Source organism: Patiria miniata, unplaced genomic scaffold (genome assembly GCF_015706575.1).
Source record: "Patiria miniata isolate m_02_andy unplaced genomic scaffold, ASM1570657v1 HiC_scaffold_16, whole genome shotgun sequence".
In the NCBI taxonomy this organism is placed as follows: domain Eukaryota; kingdom Metazoa; phylum Echinodermata; class Asteroidea; order Valvatida; family Asterinidae; genus Patiria; species Patiria miniata.
The window spans coordinates 2,816,220-2,838,028 of record NW_024037054.1 but is presented as its reverse complement, the minus strand read 5'-3'; the positions used below and the strand labels follow the sequence as shown (position 1 = coordinate 2,838,028).

Genomic DNA, 21,809 nt, shown 5'->3' with positions numbered 1-21,809 from the left:
TACATATGCACATGTCTTTTCAAGTCTAAGTAATTGACTTTCTGTGGAGTCATCCTATACTGGTGTTAGCATGGACGCACTGAAAAACAGCCCATTCTTCCCTTGTGCACACACACACGTATGTAAAAATGCCAAGCATAGTCTGGGAGAAAAAATGCACACGGAAAATTACAAATAACAACGCTGGATGAAACTTTCCAAATTGGCGCACTAAGCTACATTCACATCTACAGTAAGCGGGCGACAGATACACAATTCAGAAACTCTAGTTGACTAACACATTATTTAAATACAGGACGTATTTACAGGAACGGCATAGTTTAACCATTGAATTGCATTCAGCGGCTGAACCTTCATGATCTGACGTGTATTCTCAACACCAAGCTTGGACCTTCTGGTTGGATTAAGTACTCAACATTGCACATTTTCCCCGTATAAACTCAGCACCTAAAACATTTTTTTTTTTACAGAGAGATCCTCGTGAAATTTTATAAATAAATACTTGAGCACGCAAAAGGTCACTTGAAAGGACTTGATAAAAGAGTTTTAGAAGTGTTTCTGAAAGTGACAATATTTCTGAACGGACCCTGTAAAATAAAACGACAAAATCTCATAAATACTTTCTGTGTTTAGAATGTTTTGTGTCCTCTAAACAATAAATAAACTATAAAGGTGTTTTTTTTTAAATACTGTTTTGAATGTGAAAACTGAATCAAATATGCAGCACATTTTGGCGTATACTTTTTTTTTGTTCTTCTAATGACCACATAATATGGGTTGGATGGCAAGAGTTGAAATCGATTTTAACTTAAAAAGCTTCAAAGCTGCTCTTTCAATCGTTTATACAGAATAAATAGTTCAGAATATTGTGTTATGTTTTCTTTGCTATTTGGCATGTTACAAGGCTCTATTGTTCTGCATTAATTAAGTCTATACATACACACATTATGTACAAGTGTAATACTTTTACAGGTCAGCACACACACACATGGGCCCATACAATCTGGCTATGAAAAATACTCAACAAGTTTAGAAATGACACAAAGTTGCTACTAGATTTTTTTTCTTTACATTTCACATAGCATGATCCATGAGATATGTACGTAAAATACTTCTTTGCTATTCAAGTGTACCTTTTTTTGGTCTAAATCTATACAGAGACTTAACAACCGTACAATTTACATCTTACGTACGTACATGTACACAAATCCACAAAATTAATCATGAAGGAAAACGATCCCTTTTTAACTTACCCAACTTGTCCCTACATTGTAATGATAATAATTTGGGAGGCTAATCATCCTTACTCGCAGCTGGTATGCTGAATTGCGAAGGACGCGGCTACAACGTGGTCAGGCCGCTGGCACGTAAAGGCACCTATGGCTGCCATATATGACCACGGAGCACAGCCTGAGATCGAAAGTGTTTGATTTTTCCGGAGAGAGGAAAATTGGAGGGCCCGGAGAAAAACCCACGTGGCACAGGAGAAAGCCAACGCACAACTCTACTCACATGCGATCCGCAGCCAGGATTCGAACCGTGGTCACCTTGGTGAGAGGCGAGCGCTTTACGCACAAGCCACCCATGCCACCCATCATGACCCTGAACTGAACTGAACAGACACTTTTAAGTAGTGTGTATTCAGTACAAACCCAAACCTATAGACATTATGTGTAGCAGCCATCTTGAAGGGCAATATATTGTGTGCGTTCATTGTTACTGAATACAAATAACAAAAGATGCCCTCTACGATGGCCGCTACGCATTGGGTCCATTCCAAGTATTATCAATGCATCCAAGGTCCACATGCCCAAAATGTTTATATCCGAATTTTTCAATGAGGCAGACAGCTGATTTCCCCATTCACTGTGCACGTTGGATTGTGCATATATTGTTTGGAATTGTTAAACTGTTTTAAATATGCATTGTTATGGGAAAAAAAATAGGTATAAACAAATTTGAGATTACACTTTTCAGTGTATACACGTATACTTTATATTAATTTAAATAAGAAAATGGCAGCCTTCAAATATCATGCCTGTAAATTTACATCGTAATCAGAATTAATCAGACTTGGTTTAGAAATCTCGTCATTGTGTCTTAGAACATTCTGTATTAAGTTAGTCTTGCGTGTTTTTAGACTATAGTTACCGGTATCTTATTTCAACTTAAGTTATAATTTTGTCGACAATTAAGATAAACAAAAAGAAACACATAAAAACAAGTAAAGAGTTGTGTTACAATATAGGCAACTGCTCATAACACGTAAGTGGCTTGTATGGCAATATTTGGCAATTTGGTTGGCCATGTAGTATAAATCTGGTTCCTATGACACGAAATGGTCATTGGGCACACTGGACACAATTAAAACATTTCTGTTAAGGAGTATAAGCACCACCTACATGTAATAAATGCATTGTGACCACTTTGAACAATGCTGGTGGTAAGGTTTGCTCAATAGAAAACAAAATCATATTGCATTTCTTTGCCTACACGGCTAACCTTAGTTTAAAACCCGAACTTTAGACTTCAAAGGAAAACAACGGGAGTGAACACTTGAGTTGTTTGGGCTTCAAATCAATTGAGCAGAGTGGACCATTTCATCTTTGTTTTGATCCTCCATTTTGTTGACGGAATCAAAGCAGTGGATTGGTTGTTCCTCTCCATTAGTATCATTCGGTGTGAGCTTCACATCCGGACAATTTACTCGGACCATACCTGACACAACCGCCTCGGCGCTGCTGCAATTCTGCAACTCGTGGAACTCCGAGTGATTGACGGTGGCATGGTTGAACGTGTCCCCCATGGACACAGCCACCGTGCTGATCTTGCTTGTGGCCAACTCTGTCTCATCCAGGGGGTCAATGGCATTCAGCGCACTCAGGATGGTGTAACTGCTTGTGGTGGTGCAGGGCGTGGAGTCCAGTGATGTCGAGGAAACGGCACCCTTGTCAAAATGGCACGGCTCCGTTTGGCTCACGCTGGAGTCCATGATCATACCATTGTCATAGCTGCCAGGACTGCTTGTGATGGAGGGTGCGGGTTGGCGGACGACGTTATTACCAAAATTACCTGAAAAGGTAGTAATGTGGGCATTGAGATCGGTGAACGTGCTGCTACTGCACAAGGGCAATCCCAAGTGTAAATCGGAGCTTTCGTCTAATGTACTCAGCTTGTTGGTAGGGACCTCTGTGAAGCTAGTGTCGGCTGCGCTGCTGACGCACATGTCAGAGGCTTTGCTTATTTCAGCGTAGGTTGGAGATTCCTTGAAAGCAAACTCGTTGCACTGGTTATAATGATAGCTGTCGTTGGAGCTGGCATCGGAGCTGGAGGTCAATATACTGTCGTCTGAGTGGGGGTAGGTGGCCAGGGAGGGGACGGGATCATTAGTGCAGCCGAGACCAACATGGTGGTGATGGTTCAATAGGGTCTCATCGGAATCGTTGTAGTGCAGCATGCGTGGAATAAGGTCCTGCACATTCAGATGCTGCTTGACCTCTACGGGAATATTACCCTCGACACCGCGACCACCATATTGGTTGGGGAACAAGTGGTGGCCTTCCACTATGGTAGCGCAAGCCATTTGGCCATTGTTGTATTGGTTTAAGGAGTTGGTGTACCCTGTGGCCGAGTTATCCCCCACCGTTGTTGAGTTGTCACAGCACGGTTTGGTGCAGGATGCCAACATGGTGTACTCCTCGGATGTTCTGAGCATTCCGTTAGGCGCCTCCTCACCACCATCGCTGCTGCTCGGTCCCTCTCCGCCGTTGGAGTCTCTGTCGGCATCCAATCTCATGATGGTGTGAAGGAAATGTGTCCGAACGCGGACGGGATTGAACTCCACCCTTCCCTCAGAATTGCCGCAGCCTTCCTTGGTGCAGCCGCACGGGAAGGACAACCGGTCCACCTGACACTTGATGCCGGCCTGGGCGCAGGCACACGTCGCCGGGTTGCAGACGTTCCTGCAGTCACAGCCGCAGCTCTCCCGCGAGACCCGGATCTTCTTCAGGTCCACTTTCTCCACGTTGTCCACCTTTTTGACTCCGGCGATGCGCAGCAGGGCCCGCCGCTGCTTGGTCGGGATGGGCTGCAAGAAGTAATAATCCGAGACGTTGATGCTGCTGAGTTCATCCTCGATCTCTTCCTCGGAGATCTCCTCGGCCAGCTCGGCGGCTCCGTTCTCCAGAAACTGCTGCTGTCGCTTCTCAATCAGCTGCCTCTTCAGGATGACGCGGTGAAGTCGCTCTTGCTCTTTGGAATAGTCACACAGGCTGAAGGACTTCTTCAACTCATGTTTGGGCAGCATTCCTGACAACAACAAAAAAGAAGAAGAAAAATTGTCAAGTAAATACCAACTTTTCAAAAAACAAATTAGAGAACAATCCCAAACTGTACTCCAAATATAACAATGCACATCACGCATGACTTATTTTATTCTGAATGTGCACAAAACCATAGTGTCTTCGTATGAGCGTCAGGGGTCTTCAGCAATGCGTTTGAATGTCTCTCCCAGTGGTCTCCCCCAACTTCTCTTTCTTACAATTGACGGGAAAACTTGTGTACGGAGCGTATACAGTAGAATGCTGCTACGCTATGACAAATACCACCATATGAATACAATCTTTTATGGATCTGTACAGACAAATCCGGCGGCAGCCATTTCTACGGTGGCGCAAGGCTCGCGCCAGTCGGGCTCAGGTAGTATGCACGCAACCCTGGCTCCTTCAACCAAGAGGAATACCAAAATGCACGTGCACCTCACATGACACAGACGCAGTAAAAGCTTCTAATTCTGGTCACCGGATTCCAAGGTACCTCGATGATTACGCAGTTGGGGAGACCACTTGGATGGACATTCGAACACACCAACGAATGTGGTTTTGTGCACATTCGGAATAACATTATTCGAGCATTCTTCGCACCATCTGCATGGGTACCAGTATGAGCACACAGTGTATCTCCCCTCCCTGGAGCTGTCGAAAGTGGTCACATAACGCTATCTACTGTTTGCACATGGAGGCCATAGAGAAAACTATATCCAGAATGTACAGAGAGCTTTCATTATTACTCACCTAGAGTTGAGCCCCCTTGGCTGGGTACCGAGGTGAAACCCTGAGAACGACGGAAGTAGAAGACAGTGACCCCATCAAATGAAACGCACTTTTTCTTCTTCCTGGAGGGTCCTAGAATACTTCTCCTGGCAAAATCTAGCATGGAGAGAAGAGTTTTCATTGAATTAAGACTAAAAGTCTAAATTGTTTGCATAATCTAAATTTTCTGAGCAAAAGCCAATTTCATACATCAGTACTGTATAAAAAAAAACATGTCCTTACTTTTGATTCTTCATAACTCTGTTGTTTACAAATGGAATTATACCAAAATTTCAGATCATGTAAACAAGGCATAACAAATTTTATGGAGCGAGTCTCATTAGCTTTGTGCAAGGGGTGAGATTTAAATGCCATACGAAGAACATATTCACTTTTTCAGAATGTTGATACAGCACTGGAGATGGAGGCGGAAGGAGCATGCTGCGGCCGAAAGCTTCTGAAGTAATGCAGGATCACCCCTGATGTCATTGCACACCTCGATCGTGTGTTGCGGCAAATGATTGGGATGGGCAATGACATCATGGGTGATCCTGCATCCCTTCAGAAGCTTTCGGCTACAGCATGCGCCTACCGCCACCGTCCCCAGCACTGTAACGACATTGGAGGACGCCAAGTCGAAAGTGGCAGATTCTGAAAGTGACTATTTATTTTATAGTATCGCTTTGCCATTTTCAAGGGTATTTTGGTGTATTTTTAGTTTTTATGCTAATGCAAGTTTCCATATTCATGAGAAAAAGTGTGATGTCATTTCAGGCAGAAACCCCAATGTTACAGCTATTTCAGCACCAGAAGTTGGCAGAATTTTGGATATTTTGCTGTCGTAAAGTTTTTTCATTTTCTTTGGTGATTTGTTGTTGTGTCAGAGCATGGCATTAAGCCAATGAGTAAACTTTTCTCACAAATATTTTCCATGAGCAAAGTTGAACAGGAAACCCCTAAAGTGAACAGTGTCTTCCTGAAATGACATCACAGCAACAACGCCCTCAGTTGTCTGCAAAAGCCTGGAAATTATTGAAATGCATTATAAAGATATGCACTTTTCAATGAAATTACCAAAAAAGGGATGTCAAATAGTTTTCATACATTTAGAGGAGTAGACAGTTGTACAAAATGTGTTCCTCAGAAAAATTCATTTCATGGCCCCTTTAGCTATGATTCCCTTCCCCACAGACTACCCAGTTTAGTTACCGTTTGAAGCCTTTAGTGCAGCATCCGCGGCCAGACCAGTGGAGTTGCTGCAGCTTCCTGCCGGGCTCCCGCTAGTCTCGTCTGGGGAGGATGGGCAGGACTCCCCCACGGGACTAGGGGAACGCTTCCGCTTGTTGCTGGAAGAAGTTGGACAGGGAGACTCAGGTGAAGCGGTGGCCATGGTTTTACGACAGGCAGCACAAGACAAGTGGCAAGAGTAGACTTAGTGGCATGTATAGAGAAGGCTTCAAGCTGGGGGTCAAGAAGAGGTCACAGGGTCAGAGGTTATACTGCAGGGGCTATATTTAAGAGACCGATCCCTTAACCCTAAAAGGGCTGGGGGGGGGGGCGTAATCCGCCCCCACTCAACTTTTTTCGGGATAGCCTTGAAAAAATTTTCTGGTGAAAACTGAATTTTCCCATATACGTCGTGTGCACAGAGCAGAATTACCATTCGTACATATGAATAATGAATTAGCCATAATTTTAAAACCCTTTGACCTATAGTCATGACATTTCTTGGGTATGTTCATGATAAGTTGCTCTATGCATGTACCGAGTTCCAAAATTGTTCAACACTCGATGGCCGAGATCTAAGGGGGGGGGGGCGGCAAAATCTGCCCCCCCCCACCCCCGACAAATTATATACATTTCACATTGACAGTAGCGTTCGATATATGCCGTAGTGGATAACAAGTTGCGTTTTATGTTACCAGACAGCAAAATCTGATGACCTCCATGTATCTGCTGAGTAATTTTCATGGGGTATCAATTTTACACAAAATAAGTATCCCCTTTAAAAATACTCCCTTTTTTCCCTGCCAACTCTTGCTTTTGGGATAGACGACAAACATGTCAGTCTGGTTCATGCTTTGCAAAAAAAGGGAAATCTAATCAAATTTAGCACAGCATTTGAAGTTCACGCTCTACATATTTCTACTTTTACTAAGATGGATGCTTTTTTGTTAAATTGACTTTTAGGGTAATACTGACGTACATGTACTTGTACTTCCTCAAAACATCACTTTATTTGTGATGAAGATTGGTACATGTATATAATTAAAATGTATGTATCCATATTTTTTAATGAACTGTAGCTTGTTGACGTACACATCCTTTAAACATGAATGGTTTTATAGAAGTTTACAATGTCAATGCTTGGAGTTTTGCCAAAATATGTGCGTACATGTACATGTACTATGTACAGGGTAATAACAGACACACAACTTCCTGTCAAATATTAGAAATATCCTGTGTGGGTCCATAGTGGTGATGCTTCCAATTAACTCAAGACAGTTCAGAAAATGTTCAACAAGGTACCATAATTTAAGAGGACTTCTTTCACAGCAGTACTTGTACCATACATGTACATACGACTTTAAAGAGTCAATGAAATAGAGTTGTTCTAATGCAATCACTGAAAGTGCACCTTTGTGTCCCATTTCACTGTATTCTAAATCTCCCTTGCAAAGGGTATTTCGGTGCCTTTTTTATTTTCATGCTGAATATTAATTTCCATATTCATGAGCAAAACTGTGATGTCATTCCAGGTGGAGATTTCATTTTTAAAGCTAATTCAGCACAAAAGAAATTTTGGATTTTTTTGCTGTGGCAAATTTCATGTTTTGGGTGATTTGGGTGATTTCTTTTAGTTTACGACAGTAAGTCAACGAGTAAACTTGATGCACAAACCAACAAACATTTTCAGTGAACAAATATAAGGGTTCCCATTTTGAACAGTAAGTTAGCAACCCTAAACTGAACAGGGTGTGCCCTTATGTTTAAATGTCCAAAAAAGTGCACTTTACAAAAAATTCAACCGAAAAGGGATGTCTCATTATTTTCATACTTTCGGGATGAAACATTGCACAAAATACATCACCTGACTAGAGTTGTACAAAGGTCTGTAAACAAACATGATTTTCAAGGGATGAACAAGTCCAAACAGCAACTGTGATCCAGGGAGAAACAAGGACACCAAAGCAACCCAAACGTGTCCTACAAAACTAGTTCAATTTCTAAATTTTTAAAAAATATTCACAACTTAACTTTTAATAGCCTATAATTTGTGTTTAGTAATGATCCATGCACAGATTTTTGCTGAAAAAAACTACTCAATTATGTCTATTTTCAATAACTGTCTAGACTATGCGAGATTACTGGAAGGTGGCTAAGCAATCTCACACGCTGGACGGTTAAATTACTCGTCCCCGCGTCTGGAACGCTCGTTCCATTTGAAAGAAATAATTATGGAAATTAATCCGGCGGTGAATCCATAATTCACAGGTTGACTTGATGGGTAGGGAGGTGGCGGCTACTGTGGAGCAATCGCCGCTCAATGGATGGATTGCCGATTACCATGGCAACTGTGCATGTCAGCTGTTGTCACGACAACAGGGCCTCGGGGGACCGGTATGCTAATGCCATTCAGTCATTTGTGTAGAGGGTGCAATGGATATGTGAGCGAGAGCGTTATCATATCTGGAGGCTATCATAATGGGAATTCGGTTTTGTAATCAACGGCAAATTTATGTCTGCCAATCTCAATGCTTTTACAGGCATGATCAATTTGATATTTATGTACATCATCCAATGGATTGCTGGAATCTTTATGTATGTATGTACATGAACAAATACATACGTAGAATAATCATACTCAAAAGACACAATGTACATGTACATGTATGCCGAACGTACGTACTATACACGTACATGTACATCTGCAGTAAGTAAACAGACAACACTTAACCAGTCTAAAGTTGTTCAGTCCCATCGCAAATTCTTTCCATTTTGATACTGCATACATGTATTACCATACATGTAAGTTTAATTATCAGCCTAAACCAGTAATGATGCAACTGTCATGATGGGCTTAAAAATGCCAGCAAGTCTTTTGTTTACATTACAACCATACACTGATGGTACCAACAATTCAGTACATTGATAGTTTTACAGGGCAAAGTAATGGGTTGTTATGCCCAAGATTGCAGATGTCATGCACATTCAACATAATTTTGATCAGTGCAGATAAAGTGTTCAGTCCAGCTTGTCTAAGTGTGAATGATACAGTGCATTTTCTCATAATTTCTGATTTAAAGAACATCTGCTTTTGATAAGGCCGAATAAAAAAAACCATGTTTCTTGTCCGGGTTTTTGAAAAAAACTAGGAAGAGGGGTTTTTTATTTTTTATTTTTTCAAGATGGCCGCCATTTTAAAATTTCCTGCAACCATTGGTGTTTCCACTGCTCAAAGACACTTTTAAAATGAAAGACAAGTTGGACAAGAGAACTGGACATATTTACAGTGTCATTTAGAGTTGTATTGGTATTGGTATTTATTTTCCGATGAATCTGTGGACTTTTTCGGTGTTTTTTTTTACTGCATTTTTCAAAAATAAAAAATAATTAAAAAAATCCAGGCGGCCTCCAAAAAGGAAGCGGGTGGGGACGAGAAACAATTTTGTTTTACTTCGCCTAAGAAGATGCATATTTTATCTTACCCTAGTACAACTGACAACAAATGCATTATGTGCTAGGTTACAATTAATACCCAGCTATGTACATGTAGTTAACCCAGAATTTACAGGTTCCACTGATGAGTAGCGCAATCAGAGAATACATTATTTCTCTGAAAGCACTACTCCCCCAGCATTGCAAACTACTTGAGGTGGCGACCTTACATGCCTTGAATACTCAAGTGGCTCACATTGCATTTCACTGCCTTAGGGGAGTTCACTTATGCAGCTGACTTAATGATAGTGTTCATGAGGCCATTACAATTTACAAGCTTGTGTAGAGTTAAGTACCCCTTGATTCATCAATATTAGTCGACTGATGCATTGAAAGTGATTGACAGGTCTAAATTACCTTTCAACTATGCACTTTCATCTTTATCAGTAGGCTTCTTTTTTTTACATAGGGCCTACTTCACCTGCAACTCAATAATAACTTCACAAAATTATACAATACGTCAAATAACAGGTGCATTTTATTGCACCAGCTGTGTCATAAATTTGAACGCACCTATAAATATTCACGAAGTGCAAACCTATGAATGCTATTCAATCTCCACATGTTTGTTAAGTATCTTTTTCGTTGTTCTAAATCTGGAGCAGTGTTTTTCATACTCATTCATTCTGATTATACTGTGAATCAGACATTAGGGAATTATTTTTGTTTTTCAAACGGACACTGATATTGTACACTTAAATATATTTGTTTTTTATAATAAATGGAAAAACTATAAATATATACACAGAATTTGTCAACCATATCAACTGCCCTTTTCTCAAATAGTCTGCCTTTGCAAAGTGCAATGAGACAATGTGAAGAGTTCTATTAACTGGAATTTTTTTCCACAAACACCGTTGAAGGTATAGATTTCAATTGTTCCCCAGCCAACCAGCAAAGGTTACTGTTTTGTTCACTTCTGAAATGTCAGGCTCTTCTGTGCAAAGTTTATTTGCCATCTGTCTACTCTACTCTTTCATGAATTCTAACATGTGAGGGAGGGGGAGAGTGTCAATTTTCAGTGAAGAATATAAAGATGCACAAATATGTTTGTTCCTTTACAGGATGATTACAACTTTACTTCAATTCTTGCAAAGAAGAAACTATATTAACCCTAAAAGGTCCGGGGGGGGGGGGGGGGGGGGGGAGGGGGGATCTGCCCCCCCCCTCAACTTTTTCTGCGATACCCTTGCAAAAAACCCCAAAATTCCCGACCCAAGCTTTTCTGACTTTTTAGCCTCAAACCTTGCGCATCTTTTGATACCAAAAACATAAAATTCTGACAATGTACAGAGTTTCATAATTTTTCGTCACTCGATGGCCAAGATCTGACTTTGCCCCCCCCCCCCCCCCCCCCCCCGACAGCCACAATTTTAAGCATTACCGACTCAGTTCCACACTCGCGTGACATGCATACCACATGTTTTCTCAAATTTGAGGGTACATGCAACTTGGAATTTAGGCTAATTGGAAAAATCCTTTTGGTTGAAGGAGCACTGTCTCAGTAATTATGGTCTGTGTTTAAGTCCATGACATAATAGACATCTAAAGCCAGCCGCAGGTCGACCTTGCGACGACACCAATCAGTCGGCGACTGACTTTTCAGGATCAAGCTGTGCCTGAGCTACGACCGTCGGGAACAACTCAGTCGCCCATTTTTTGCGACCTGAGTGTAAACTGTGACGATATTAAGATGATCGGCATCAACCGGTGCTCAAAAAACATCAACAGGCGCAAGAGTAGAAATATTTCAACTTCTGCGACGTGTTCCGCAACAATCACACGATTTCTCAGTTTTGTGACCTGAGCATAATTTTTGTGCTTGATGCCAACGGTTCTGTCGTGGTGCAAGCAAATTGTGGGTCGACCTGAGGCCGGCTTTAATAAACCTAGACTGGACATAAGCCTGCATTTTTTTTACCCCAAATTTAAATGCACAAAGAACATAATCGTGAGCTCAACAAATGCACAAAGGAAGTAGTCACATGACGCGATCTGCATAAAGATGGCGGCTACAGGACACAGAGTTCGGGCCCAGAAACACACGACGTAAAAGCATACATGTAGACCTGTGCATCAGGTCTAGGTTTACATGTTTTGATGGTCTATGGACTCACTCAGTGCACAAGTACTCTCTGAACGGTTAGTGTGAGAGTTGGGGGAGACCACTTGGAGGGACATTTGAACGCATTGCTGATGATGCCTGATGCTCACGTGAAGATGCTACAACTGTACTTGTTATACCTCTGTCTTGAATACTGTATTTTCATTAGACTAGAACTATCACGTGTTAAATTTATAAAAAGTCATGGCACACTTGAGGGATATCAGGTACGTGATATCCCACGGTACGTGATATCCCACAGGGAGTGTGCTATGACTTTGTAGTTGTACACGTGTACGATACGTACGGTGTGAAACGCTTGTATCGTCGGTACCAACGCTATTTTCACCATGATTTCACACATGAGTGTGGGCAGCGAACTAGCAGACGATCAGCTGTTTCAAGCACGCGACATGCATGCAAGTTGCTATTCGATTGTTATGATTGTTGTGTTTACACGTAAGTGCTATTTGTTTTCGTGATTTTTACATCAAAATCCAAAGAATCCAAGACAGAGGTATTACAAAACAATTGTCGACAGCTGTGATGTGGGACATTACGTTTTGAACCCCCGAGGGGCGCATAGCACCCTCGGCTTCGCCTTGGGTGCTATGCACCCCTCCGGTGTTTAAAACATCACAGCCATGACAGCAGTCAACAATTGTCAAATGTATGGTGTGTGCAGAATAAAATAAGTGGGTGTAGGGTCACCTTGTACCAAATGCGGACTGCATGTTCCCTCCCACTTGGGCTTTTGAAAATGTTCACAAAGCTATCTACTGTTTATGCACAGAGTGCATACATGTACCCAAAAACTCATGTACCTACCAAAAAGAATTGAAGTGTGCCCTCGCCCTCATAATAACGGTTAACCCTAACCCCCTAGGCCCTTGTTGCTTACAACCATCCTCAATCCTCCAAAATCCTCCAAAATTTTGCAACTCCGCCTAAATTTTTCAAATTGTCAGACAGTCCTGCCTCAAAATGCATTCATCCTTAATCCTCCTCATCCCAAAACTTTGCACTCGTGTTTAAATGAAGGATAACCAATGCCAAATCCTTCAAAATCATCAGACAGTCCTGCCTCAAAATGCATTCATCCTCAATCCTCCAAAATCCTCTTGTGCTTCAATCACCATTCATCCTCAATCCTCCAAAATCCTCATGTGCTTCAATCACCATTCATCCTCAATCCTCCAAAATCCTCATGTGCTTCAATCACCATTCATCCTCAATCCTCCAGAATCCTCATTTGATTCAATCACCATGCATCCTCAATCCTCTAGAATCCTCCAAAACCGCCAGGAGGATTTTGGAGGAGTGAGGTGGGTTAGGGTCCAGTCCACAGAGTAACTCTTTAATGATCTCACCAGTGCGCACGTACACGTACATGTACATATACACCCATGTATCCACACACCATCACCGTTTCTATTCCTGTCTAAAGATGAACTAGTTACCCAGGCAGTGATTTCATATCCTGGATAGATTACTAGACAGCCTGACACGGACCGAGGGTTATATTTAGGATTTGGGCCCTCAGAAGCCTGGAAATGAATCATAAGCCGGGCTCAGAGTACAGACTCAGTATGGCACATTGTGAAATCTTTCAAGTCTCGTACATGTATGCAAAGTTTACTTTCCCCAGGTATATTAATCTGAATCCAATTTATTATTCAGAGTAATATTTTCATTCAAGGTGTTGATTTCACTGTTTATGACATAAAAAAATCATTTAACTTGTGTTATTCAAAGTAATAATTTCATAATTCAAAGTATTTTTTTCAGTATTTTGTAATCATTCACTTCTTAACAGGCAAAAAAGACTGACAATGCGTAGCCTCGTTTCAGTTCAGGAAACTTGCATGCATGGGACAATTACTTCTATCCTTCTCCAAAACAATGTTCAAAACATTATTATTTTACAGAAAAAGAGAAAAGAAATCCCTACAAGAAACTTAAAAATTCATTATAGTACCGGTATGAAGCTATAATAGAAATTTTTGTGATAAAGAATTTTCAAATTAGATACAGGGGTACAAAAGTCCTGCTCTGCACTAGGATAATACCAGGGTACTTGTTTTTTTAAAGCATTTATGATTCTAGGATAGCTCACTTCTAGGATAGCTACTAGCATGTATTGTAACATGTATACATTGTACATATTTTTGTTCTATTGTACACGTGCAACATGCAACTGTCATCTTCTGACTATATGGATCCTTGACAGTCTGATTACACTACTGATATGTCTGATGATAAATGGTGTTTGAAATAGGAAGTCCGTAAACAAAAAAAACATGTAAGCTGTACATGCATACATGTACAAAAACGTACACTACATAATCGCTAGTACATGTACATGTACAATGAATGTTTGTAATTCATCACTTACATTTAGTTTTCAGATAAAACTACACTATCACTGTTGACAGACGTGTACCCATTGTGCATTTAATCAGTATTTATGTAAACAACTTATTGACTGAGGGATAAAAGTGTCATGAAACAGTTATAAACATGTGGTTTAAAGCCTGTTATGGGCTTTTATCAACCACCATACCCAAGCAGTTTTGCTCCATCACAATACTATTTCAGTGTAACACCATAAAAAAAAGTTGAAAAAGTTGACAATTTTCCAACAATTTAGTTCGACCATTTTTACTCCATGTTTTGAGCAAAAGTTTCAATAGTGTGCAGCACGCCGTGTGCTCAACACATTTCCTTATATGGAGATCACATCAGTGGTTCTCAAGTACTAGATTGTAGTGCATGCGATGCGGGTGTGTACTGCGTGTATTTGGTGAAAATTCAAGGTAGAGGGTTCGGGAGGCATTTAGGACCTTTAGCGTTCCATTTTTATGTTTGGGAAAGATGGTTTTGTTACTAGACCCAGTAACTGGGGCGCTAGAACTCCTTTTTTCGAATCTTGTCTTTGGTTGGTCGTACTAGTGCCCCAATCAGGGCAAATCAACAAAACTTTAAACCGGTATTTTCACAAACACCCAGCTTGTTGCCTGTCATTCAATTTTAGTGAAAAGCGCGCATGTGGGCGTATTTCAGACAGATGATTACTGAATGACACTTTGACAGGCAACAGCCGGCAATGTACTTTGGCAAAGTTGATGCACGCTCAGTGGAAAGCACGAGTATTATGACCCATGAACTCAACAGTCTCAAGCAGATTACAGGAATATGGGAAAATATGATGCAACCTGACGCCACTTCAGCGGTTGTGTACAAAGTCTATGGAGAGTCAAGAAAACTTTCTTAGTATTTCCCAACAAAATTGGAAATGTTTCTCAGTCCCAGATTCATGTTTTATCATCATTTTTGCAATGACTGATCTTCTTTGCGATGATATATCGTTGAGTCATCATGATTGGCGCAGGTAACGCTTGCAGTGCGCGCGCGTTGTCCAACGCAAATTGAATGCAGGCGGTCAAAACAGGACCCGTCATGTTAGGGGGTCTGATGATAACTACGAAGAAAAAAGTGGTGTCAGGTTGCAACATTTTTTTCCAGAATATGAATGCCATTGTGTTTGTTTCTGCTCGAAAGCCGTCCCAATTTCACCCGAACAAGCATGACAAGACAACCTCTGTTGTGTTGGAATACCACACTAGCTTATTTTCAGCGGCGTTCCATCCAACAACACGAGTTTGGTCGATGACACAGGCAATACTTAATTCTAGAAGTAACACTGGGAACACACATAATATGCATAGGCACACACATGAATTTAGTAACAGGAATGCACTGTAGAGATCACGGAACATGTCCACCCAAAATTATTCGACTCTCAACACCAACATGACCAACCAGCCAACCCCCCAAAATAGCGTGAATTCGTGAAAATTATACCCGTATTCAAGTTTAATGAACTAAATCGGAATAACGTTTACCCGGTGCTGTTGCAAAAATGTATGAATGGGTCAAACTGACAAGGAAATGTAGTATTACTTACCGGAATTTACAGCATCTGGCCACGAAAGCGTGCCCACAATGATTTTTCCTTCACGAATTTTGTGGGTATTTAATTAGGTGGTAAACCTTGGTATGAAAGAGCGCAATTATTCAGTGCGGGTACCAGCAACTCTTTACGAATTCACGTACGCGTGTTGACGAGCGGAAAAACCACTTATATTTGTAGGGGTGATTGTAAAAAAAACTACATTCCTTGAACTCTTTAACCGTCGAAGATATTCCTTTTTTGATTATTTGTTAATTCAAATTTCACTTAATAATTGTTATTGACATTTAAATTGTGTTGTACTTTTGAAAACTTTCCTCAAACATAATTACCGTTGTTAAATGTTACCTCCCATATAATGATGTTGATCCTAGTTTGTTTTTATATCGAACCACTATTTCTCAAGCTTTTCATTGACGAGTCGGCTGATTAGGGCCGCAATTGCCAAAGAAATTACCTCAGAGAATACATACATGTAGTGGTCATGACCCCTCATGTTTCTTGAACAAGTCATGCGTGTTGAAAACGCACGTGGGGTTTGTTTACATTCTTGGCATAGTTGTGTGCCATTGTTGTGTTGTGACCAAGGTGCAAAAAGTGCGCAGTGGTGACTAGCCATTATCTATTGTCATTATTGTCAGGTGTCACAATGTGTTTACTCACGTGGCACACAGGAACAATGGTTCGCGGGCCACTTTGCCATAGAGCCCGACGCACGTGTGTCTGTTTACATTTTGGCACAGCGACCCCACGTTAACCACAAAAGATGACTCAAAGTTGGAAAGGGGTAAGGGATTTGGGTAGTGTTCTGTCTTAAATCTTACTAAGAGTAGGGATGTCAATGTAATTTTTAAACTTTGGTTTTCCTTTTTTGGAGTGTGTTTAATTAAATCATGGAGGAAATATGTTTTTATTCCTCCATGGTTTAATCAGATTCTTCTTATTGGCATAGGCCTATCATGAATAATGTAGAAGCAGTGTTCTAATTTAATTCATTGTGCTATATTTGACAAATGTTTGATCAGCGGTGATTGTCTTTCTGTTTATTTTGTTGTGTAGTTTCTCAAACCTATCGTTTCGGTTTGCGGTAACACCATGTGGAAATAACTACTGAACATTGCTCAGTAGATATTTAAGAACTTGTCCTGCTTATTTAATATCAACTTTCGCTAAGTAGTTTTTAGTTCTGATAAGAACAGTCCAGTCTAAAGAACTTGTCTTTGGTCTCAACATTTCTACTAGCCTGCTTTAGTCATCGTCAGGAGGCTGAGGAGAGTTGGAGATGCTCCTTAGTAGGCTGTGTTAGGATTGGAGTGCTTGTGTTGGATGCTGATTGGTTATCTGTTCGGCATTGTGTTGGAGTGGGATGCCCATATACTGTGTCCTGCTCGCTCAGCTGTGTCAGTTTGCTGTGAGCATTGGGCAGTGTTTGAATGGGATGCCCATTTCGAAAGTTGATAATAAGCAGGACAAGTTCTAATCAGAACTTAATACTACTGAGCAACAGTAGTTATTACCACATATGGTGTTGCAGCAAACGGAAACGATACTGCTACTCAACCATGCAAAGCCTAAATCTTCTCTAACCTAGATAGAAACATCTGAAGTTTGTTAAAAATACCTTAAAAATGTAATCCTTTTTTTTTTTTCAGTATTAACTTATTTTCTTCATTTTCTTCAAAAATCATGTCACTCGGGACTTGACATTAATGAGTTAGGCCTACCATATTTTACTTACTTTCTATTTTACAGGTGTGAAGTAAAATTTGTTTGAATCAATCAAGATGTCTTCTTCCCGAGATGAGATGCAAATCCAGGAACTTGAGGAGATTATCCTTGAAGTTCCTGAACAGGTTATCGGTGTTTTTGAAGATCTGATCTTGGCCAAGCAGATGAGGGCACAGGAGGGGACAATCAAGCAACTCTGCACTATTCATGACAGAGTCAAAGCTGTAAGTCCAGACAGGAACTGGAAGTAATCGCTGAAAGTCATAATTTTTTATTTCCGGTAATGAAACTGTTTCGCCCCTATAGCATCACCCCAACCACAATTGGGATGGTCCCAACTACAGTTGGGATGGTCCCAGTTGGGATGGTCCCAACTACAGTTGGGATGGTCCCAACTACAGTTGGGATGGTCCCAACTACAGTTGGGATGGTCCCAGTTGGGATGGTCCCAACTACAGTTGGGATGGTCCCAGTTGGGATGGTCCCAACTACAGTTGGGATGGTCCCAGTTGGGATGGTCCCAACTACAGTTGGGATGGTACCAACTACAGTTGGGATGGTACCAACTACAGTTGGGATGGTCCCAACTACAGTTGGGCTGCATCCGAATCAACTGCCTAGAGCTAGGTCTAGGTCTGTGCCCATTGAAAATACGCAGGGACGCGCTGACAATAGACGTAGCCTTAGCTCTGGAAGCCCGTTTCGGACACGGCCTTGGGATGGTACCAACTACAGTTGGGATGGTCCCAACTACAGTTGGGATGGTCCCAGTTGGGATGGTCCCAACTACAGTTGGGATTGTCTCAATCATGGAGGCAGGAAGTCCACACTACAGGGTGGATAAAAAAAACGAAACCGAGATATTATTGCTGATTGGAACAGAAGCAGGGTACATGTGAATCAAAGGAGATAAATGCTCTGTTAGGGTTGAATCTCCTCTTTAAAATGACACTCTGTCATTACATTCACGGTTGACTGAGCATTGACCAATTTTATGAAAGGGTCTATTTAGAGAATTGCGTCCCTTTTCATGGTGAAATCTCTTTTTGACACCACAAAAACCACCATTGAAAAGTGGCGCAATTCTGTATATAGACCCTTTCATAAAATTGGGGTTTCTGCCTGAAATGACATCACACTTTTGCTCATGAATATGGAAATTTGTATTAGCATAAAAACCAAAAAGGCACCAAAATACCCTTGCAACATGTGCAAATGGCAAAAGAAAATTGAAAATAAGGTAAAGTGGGACACAAAGGTGCATTTTCAAGTATTGCATTTAAAAAACGACATTGCATGATCTTTAAAATAACAAAAAATAGCCTTTGAGACGCCCGCGACACGTAAGGTCTATTCACTGCTGCCTCGAATATAATTTGCATACAAAATAGATCTCAAATGGAATCAAATTTGATTTCTTTTGTCAACTCTTCCAGGCGCTTGCTCATTTTGGTGTCAACACCAACATCCATGCAACCCAATCTGAGGTAAGTTAAACACTTATCCACAATTTATAATGGTCTGTATTATTTATATGTTGAACAAATTTTCTGCATTTTTTGTTCTGTTTGTTTGTTTTTGATGACTTGATTATTTTTTTCTCTGCTGGCAGGTAATTGAGGAAGAGATGCGAAGGCGTCGACCTCCGGGATTTCAAACTAAGGCCAGAAGAGAAGAGGTAAGGATAAGTTTCAGATGAAGACGAAGAAAAATTCAAAAAATTATAAATTTCAAATGATTTTGTTCAACAGTTTCATTTCATGTTCTGTGAAACACCCCTCTATCTATGTTGATGTATGTGCCTCGTGCGAGTGGTACCAAAAAATCTCCTTATATGGAAAATTGCGCATGGGTGGCGCGTACTGCGCAATGTGACACAGAATGCAGCTGTGCTGGAAAAAACCAGTCAGTGGTTTTATCAACCATTTAAAACTACCCACGTGACGGGTTCTCGACCAATAGGAATGGGTAATCTGTCTTAGGTATTTATAAATAAAGGTCTAAATGTACAATGACATTTAAAGCCAGCGTCCATCATTTGCAGCTATCCAAAAAGTAACTGGCATAATTATTGTTGAAAAACATACTTGGGTGAAAGATAGTAAGGGGACTAAACTCCCTGTGAAATTATTCTTTCTGGCAAGCTGTCATTTTGAAGAAATCAACAAAAGAAGGCCTTTCCAACGGTGCTTCTTAAGAAGCACCGTAGAAAATTCAAATTAGTAGTTCGCTTTTTTATTCTGCAAAGTGCGCGCAAGCGTTGGCAGGACGCACACGCGTGGGCGGTTGCTATAATTCATCGGATCAGTGCGCGACATCGCGTAGCTGCAATCGGCTCAGTAAGAACATGTCTCGGATGCTGAATTCAGGCCTAATTCAAAACATGATTCAGCAACTTTTGATATGAAATCATGATCCTAGAATGTTGTTTTTCTCGAAATGTACTGCTAAAGCTGAGCTGAAACTTCATCAGGTTAGTTGTTCAGTATCCTTCATTAGATTTTGAACACTTTTGTTGCTTCAAACGAACAAAATGCACAAATTACAAATGATGGACTATACCTTTAAGAGTTTTTGAGAATGAGCAAAGAGAGAATTTTAGGTGAATGCAAGTGTAGTTTCGCTGAATACCAGAGAGACTGAATTGTCCAACTATTTGTTACAGATGCTACACAAGCAGAACATCTTGGATACTGTTCATGAATTCATCCAGGTCTCCATCCGACGAGAAACTGTAAGTTATGACTATGACCTACAACTTCCTTACCTTCTGTACAAAATTCCCCATTTATGAAGAACCAAATTTAGTGAAAGGCAAAATCCAACTTTAAACATGTGTACAATTTTTTTCATAGACATTATCAATCATTTTCGCATCATTTCAACTTAATTTGCTCATCACAAGTTCATGAAAAGTTTTGTCATTTTAGTCGTATGGGTTCAAATAGTTGGTATGGTTGATATAGAGGAATGACTCTGGCAATGACACAATTCAGATTTGAAATTTGTTTTTAAAAGAATCCATACATTTCAGCATTCTACTTTCTCTAATGTCTCCTTAATTGGAGTTGCACATAGCAAACACATATAATTTTACAGGAATGACAAGTGGAATGACTTGCATTGGAAATATAATTGGACTTTGAAGTTATTAGAAATGACTTGATCATTAGATGTTATTTGATATCATTAATGAACTGGATTTTTTTAATCAAAAGCTCGTTGATGAGGTTGGAGACTGGCTGTTTGATGTGCAGACAACACTGGTGAGCATTCATTTATCAAATTTGGAATTGTTTTCGTACAACCTTGAAGGTGACTATAACATAGGAAATTGTGATAGTGTTATCTAATATTGAAAATTTCTGAAAATCATTTTTAAAAACATAATAGTGTATTCCAGTTGTGGACATTGCCGAGATCGTTTGAAATACTGGGGGTGGGGGACAAATCCCCCCCCCCCCCCCGCGACATTTTGGTCATTTTTTTTTGTAAGGAGAGAAAAAAGATGGCACCAGCTTTTAGCAGTTACGAAAAAAAACCCAAAAGATAAAACAAAATTGGGTTTTTTTTCCCGAGGACAATTCACCCATCTTCTCATCCCAAAGGACCCAAAGCCTAGATGTAGATACATTTTTTGTTTTGACAGCTTAGTTAGAGAGAAGTTGAATGAGTCATGGACAACTGAAAATTTTCAGAAATGCCTTTAGATATGGGTCATTCATTAAATTTGGGGTCAATTTTTGTCCTGTCCCTGTTGCATCTGAAATCTATGATTGTATAATTCTGATGCACTCCTTAATGCAGTCATCCTCCAAGAGTGATTATGAATAGCAGGCTACCACCTCCCCAACTAATAGAAAATTGTATGAAGTCAATCTTAAAGGGAATATACATCATTTGCTTTTGCTGTAATTTTCAGAAATGGATGGAATTGGGGGATTGGAAATATATAGCAAATATAGTTACACTGACTTTTTTTGAGGTTTTGGGTTCGAAAATGCTATAAAAACCAAGAAAAACGATCATTTTCCTGTAGTCTGGTTCCCTGACTCCATATAAGAAGAAACAGAGCAGTTTACATACATTGGGGAATTGTAAGGTCAGGGAACCAGTCTAGCTGGCTCGTACCCGTTCATAGGTTTGTAATCGATTGCAAACAAGTGCAATGGTCAATTGGGGCCAGTATTTGAAA

At 40.5% G+C, this 21,809-nt stretch overlaps 3 protein-coding genes across 3 annotated transcripts in view; 2 read left to right on the top strand and 1 right to left on the bottom strand.

Moving 5' to 3' along the window:
* Positions 1-1,535: 1,535 nt before the first annotated feature.
* Positions 1,536-15,984, bottom strand: LOC119722665. Its single transcript, XM_038192905.1, has 4 exons — positions 15,881-15,984; positions 6,300-6,551; positions 5,073-5,207; positions 1,536-4,308 (listed from the first exon to the last, which is right to left on the bottom strand). Exons 2-4 carry the CDS (start codon positions 6,478-6,480, stop codon positions 2,573-2,575), a joined length of 2,052 nt encoding a protein of 683 aa, XP_038048833.1. The 5' UTR covers positions 6,481-6,551; positions 15,881-15,984; the 3' UTR covers positions 1,536-2,572.
* Positions 15,985-16,252: 268 nt separating this feature from the next.
* Positions 16,253-21,272, top strand: LOC119723190. Its single transcript, XM_038193750.1, has 7 exons — positions 16,253-16,673; positions 17,639-17,838; positions 19,051-19,101; positions 19,227-19,292; positions 20,280-20,348; positions 20,833-20,880; positions 21,264-21,272. The coding sequence occupies exons 2-7, from the start codon at positions 17,671-17,673 to the stop codon at positions 21,270-21,272; spliced, it is 411 nt and encodes a 136-aa protein (XP_038049678.1). The 5' UTR covers positions 16,253-16,673; positions 17,639-17,670.
* The window catches only part of LOC119722664 (protein Daple-like), a 33,240-nt gene continuing 31,714 nt past the window's right edge, over positions 20,284-21,809 (top strand). The window contains exons 1-2 of the mRNA XM_038192903.1: positions 20,284-20,348; positions 20,833-20,880. The gene's annotated coding sequence lies outside the window, so the exon portion shown is untranslated. The remainder of the gene's footprint in view (positions 20,349-20,832; positions 20,881-21,809) is intronic.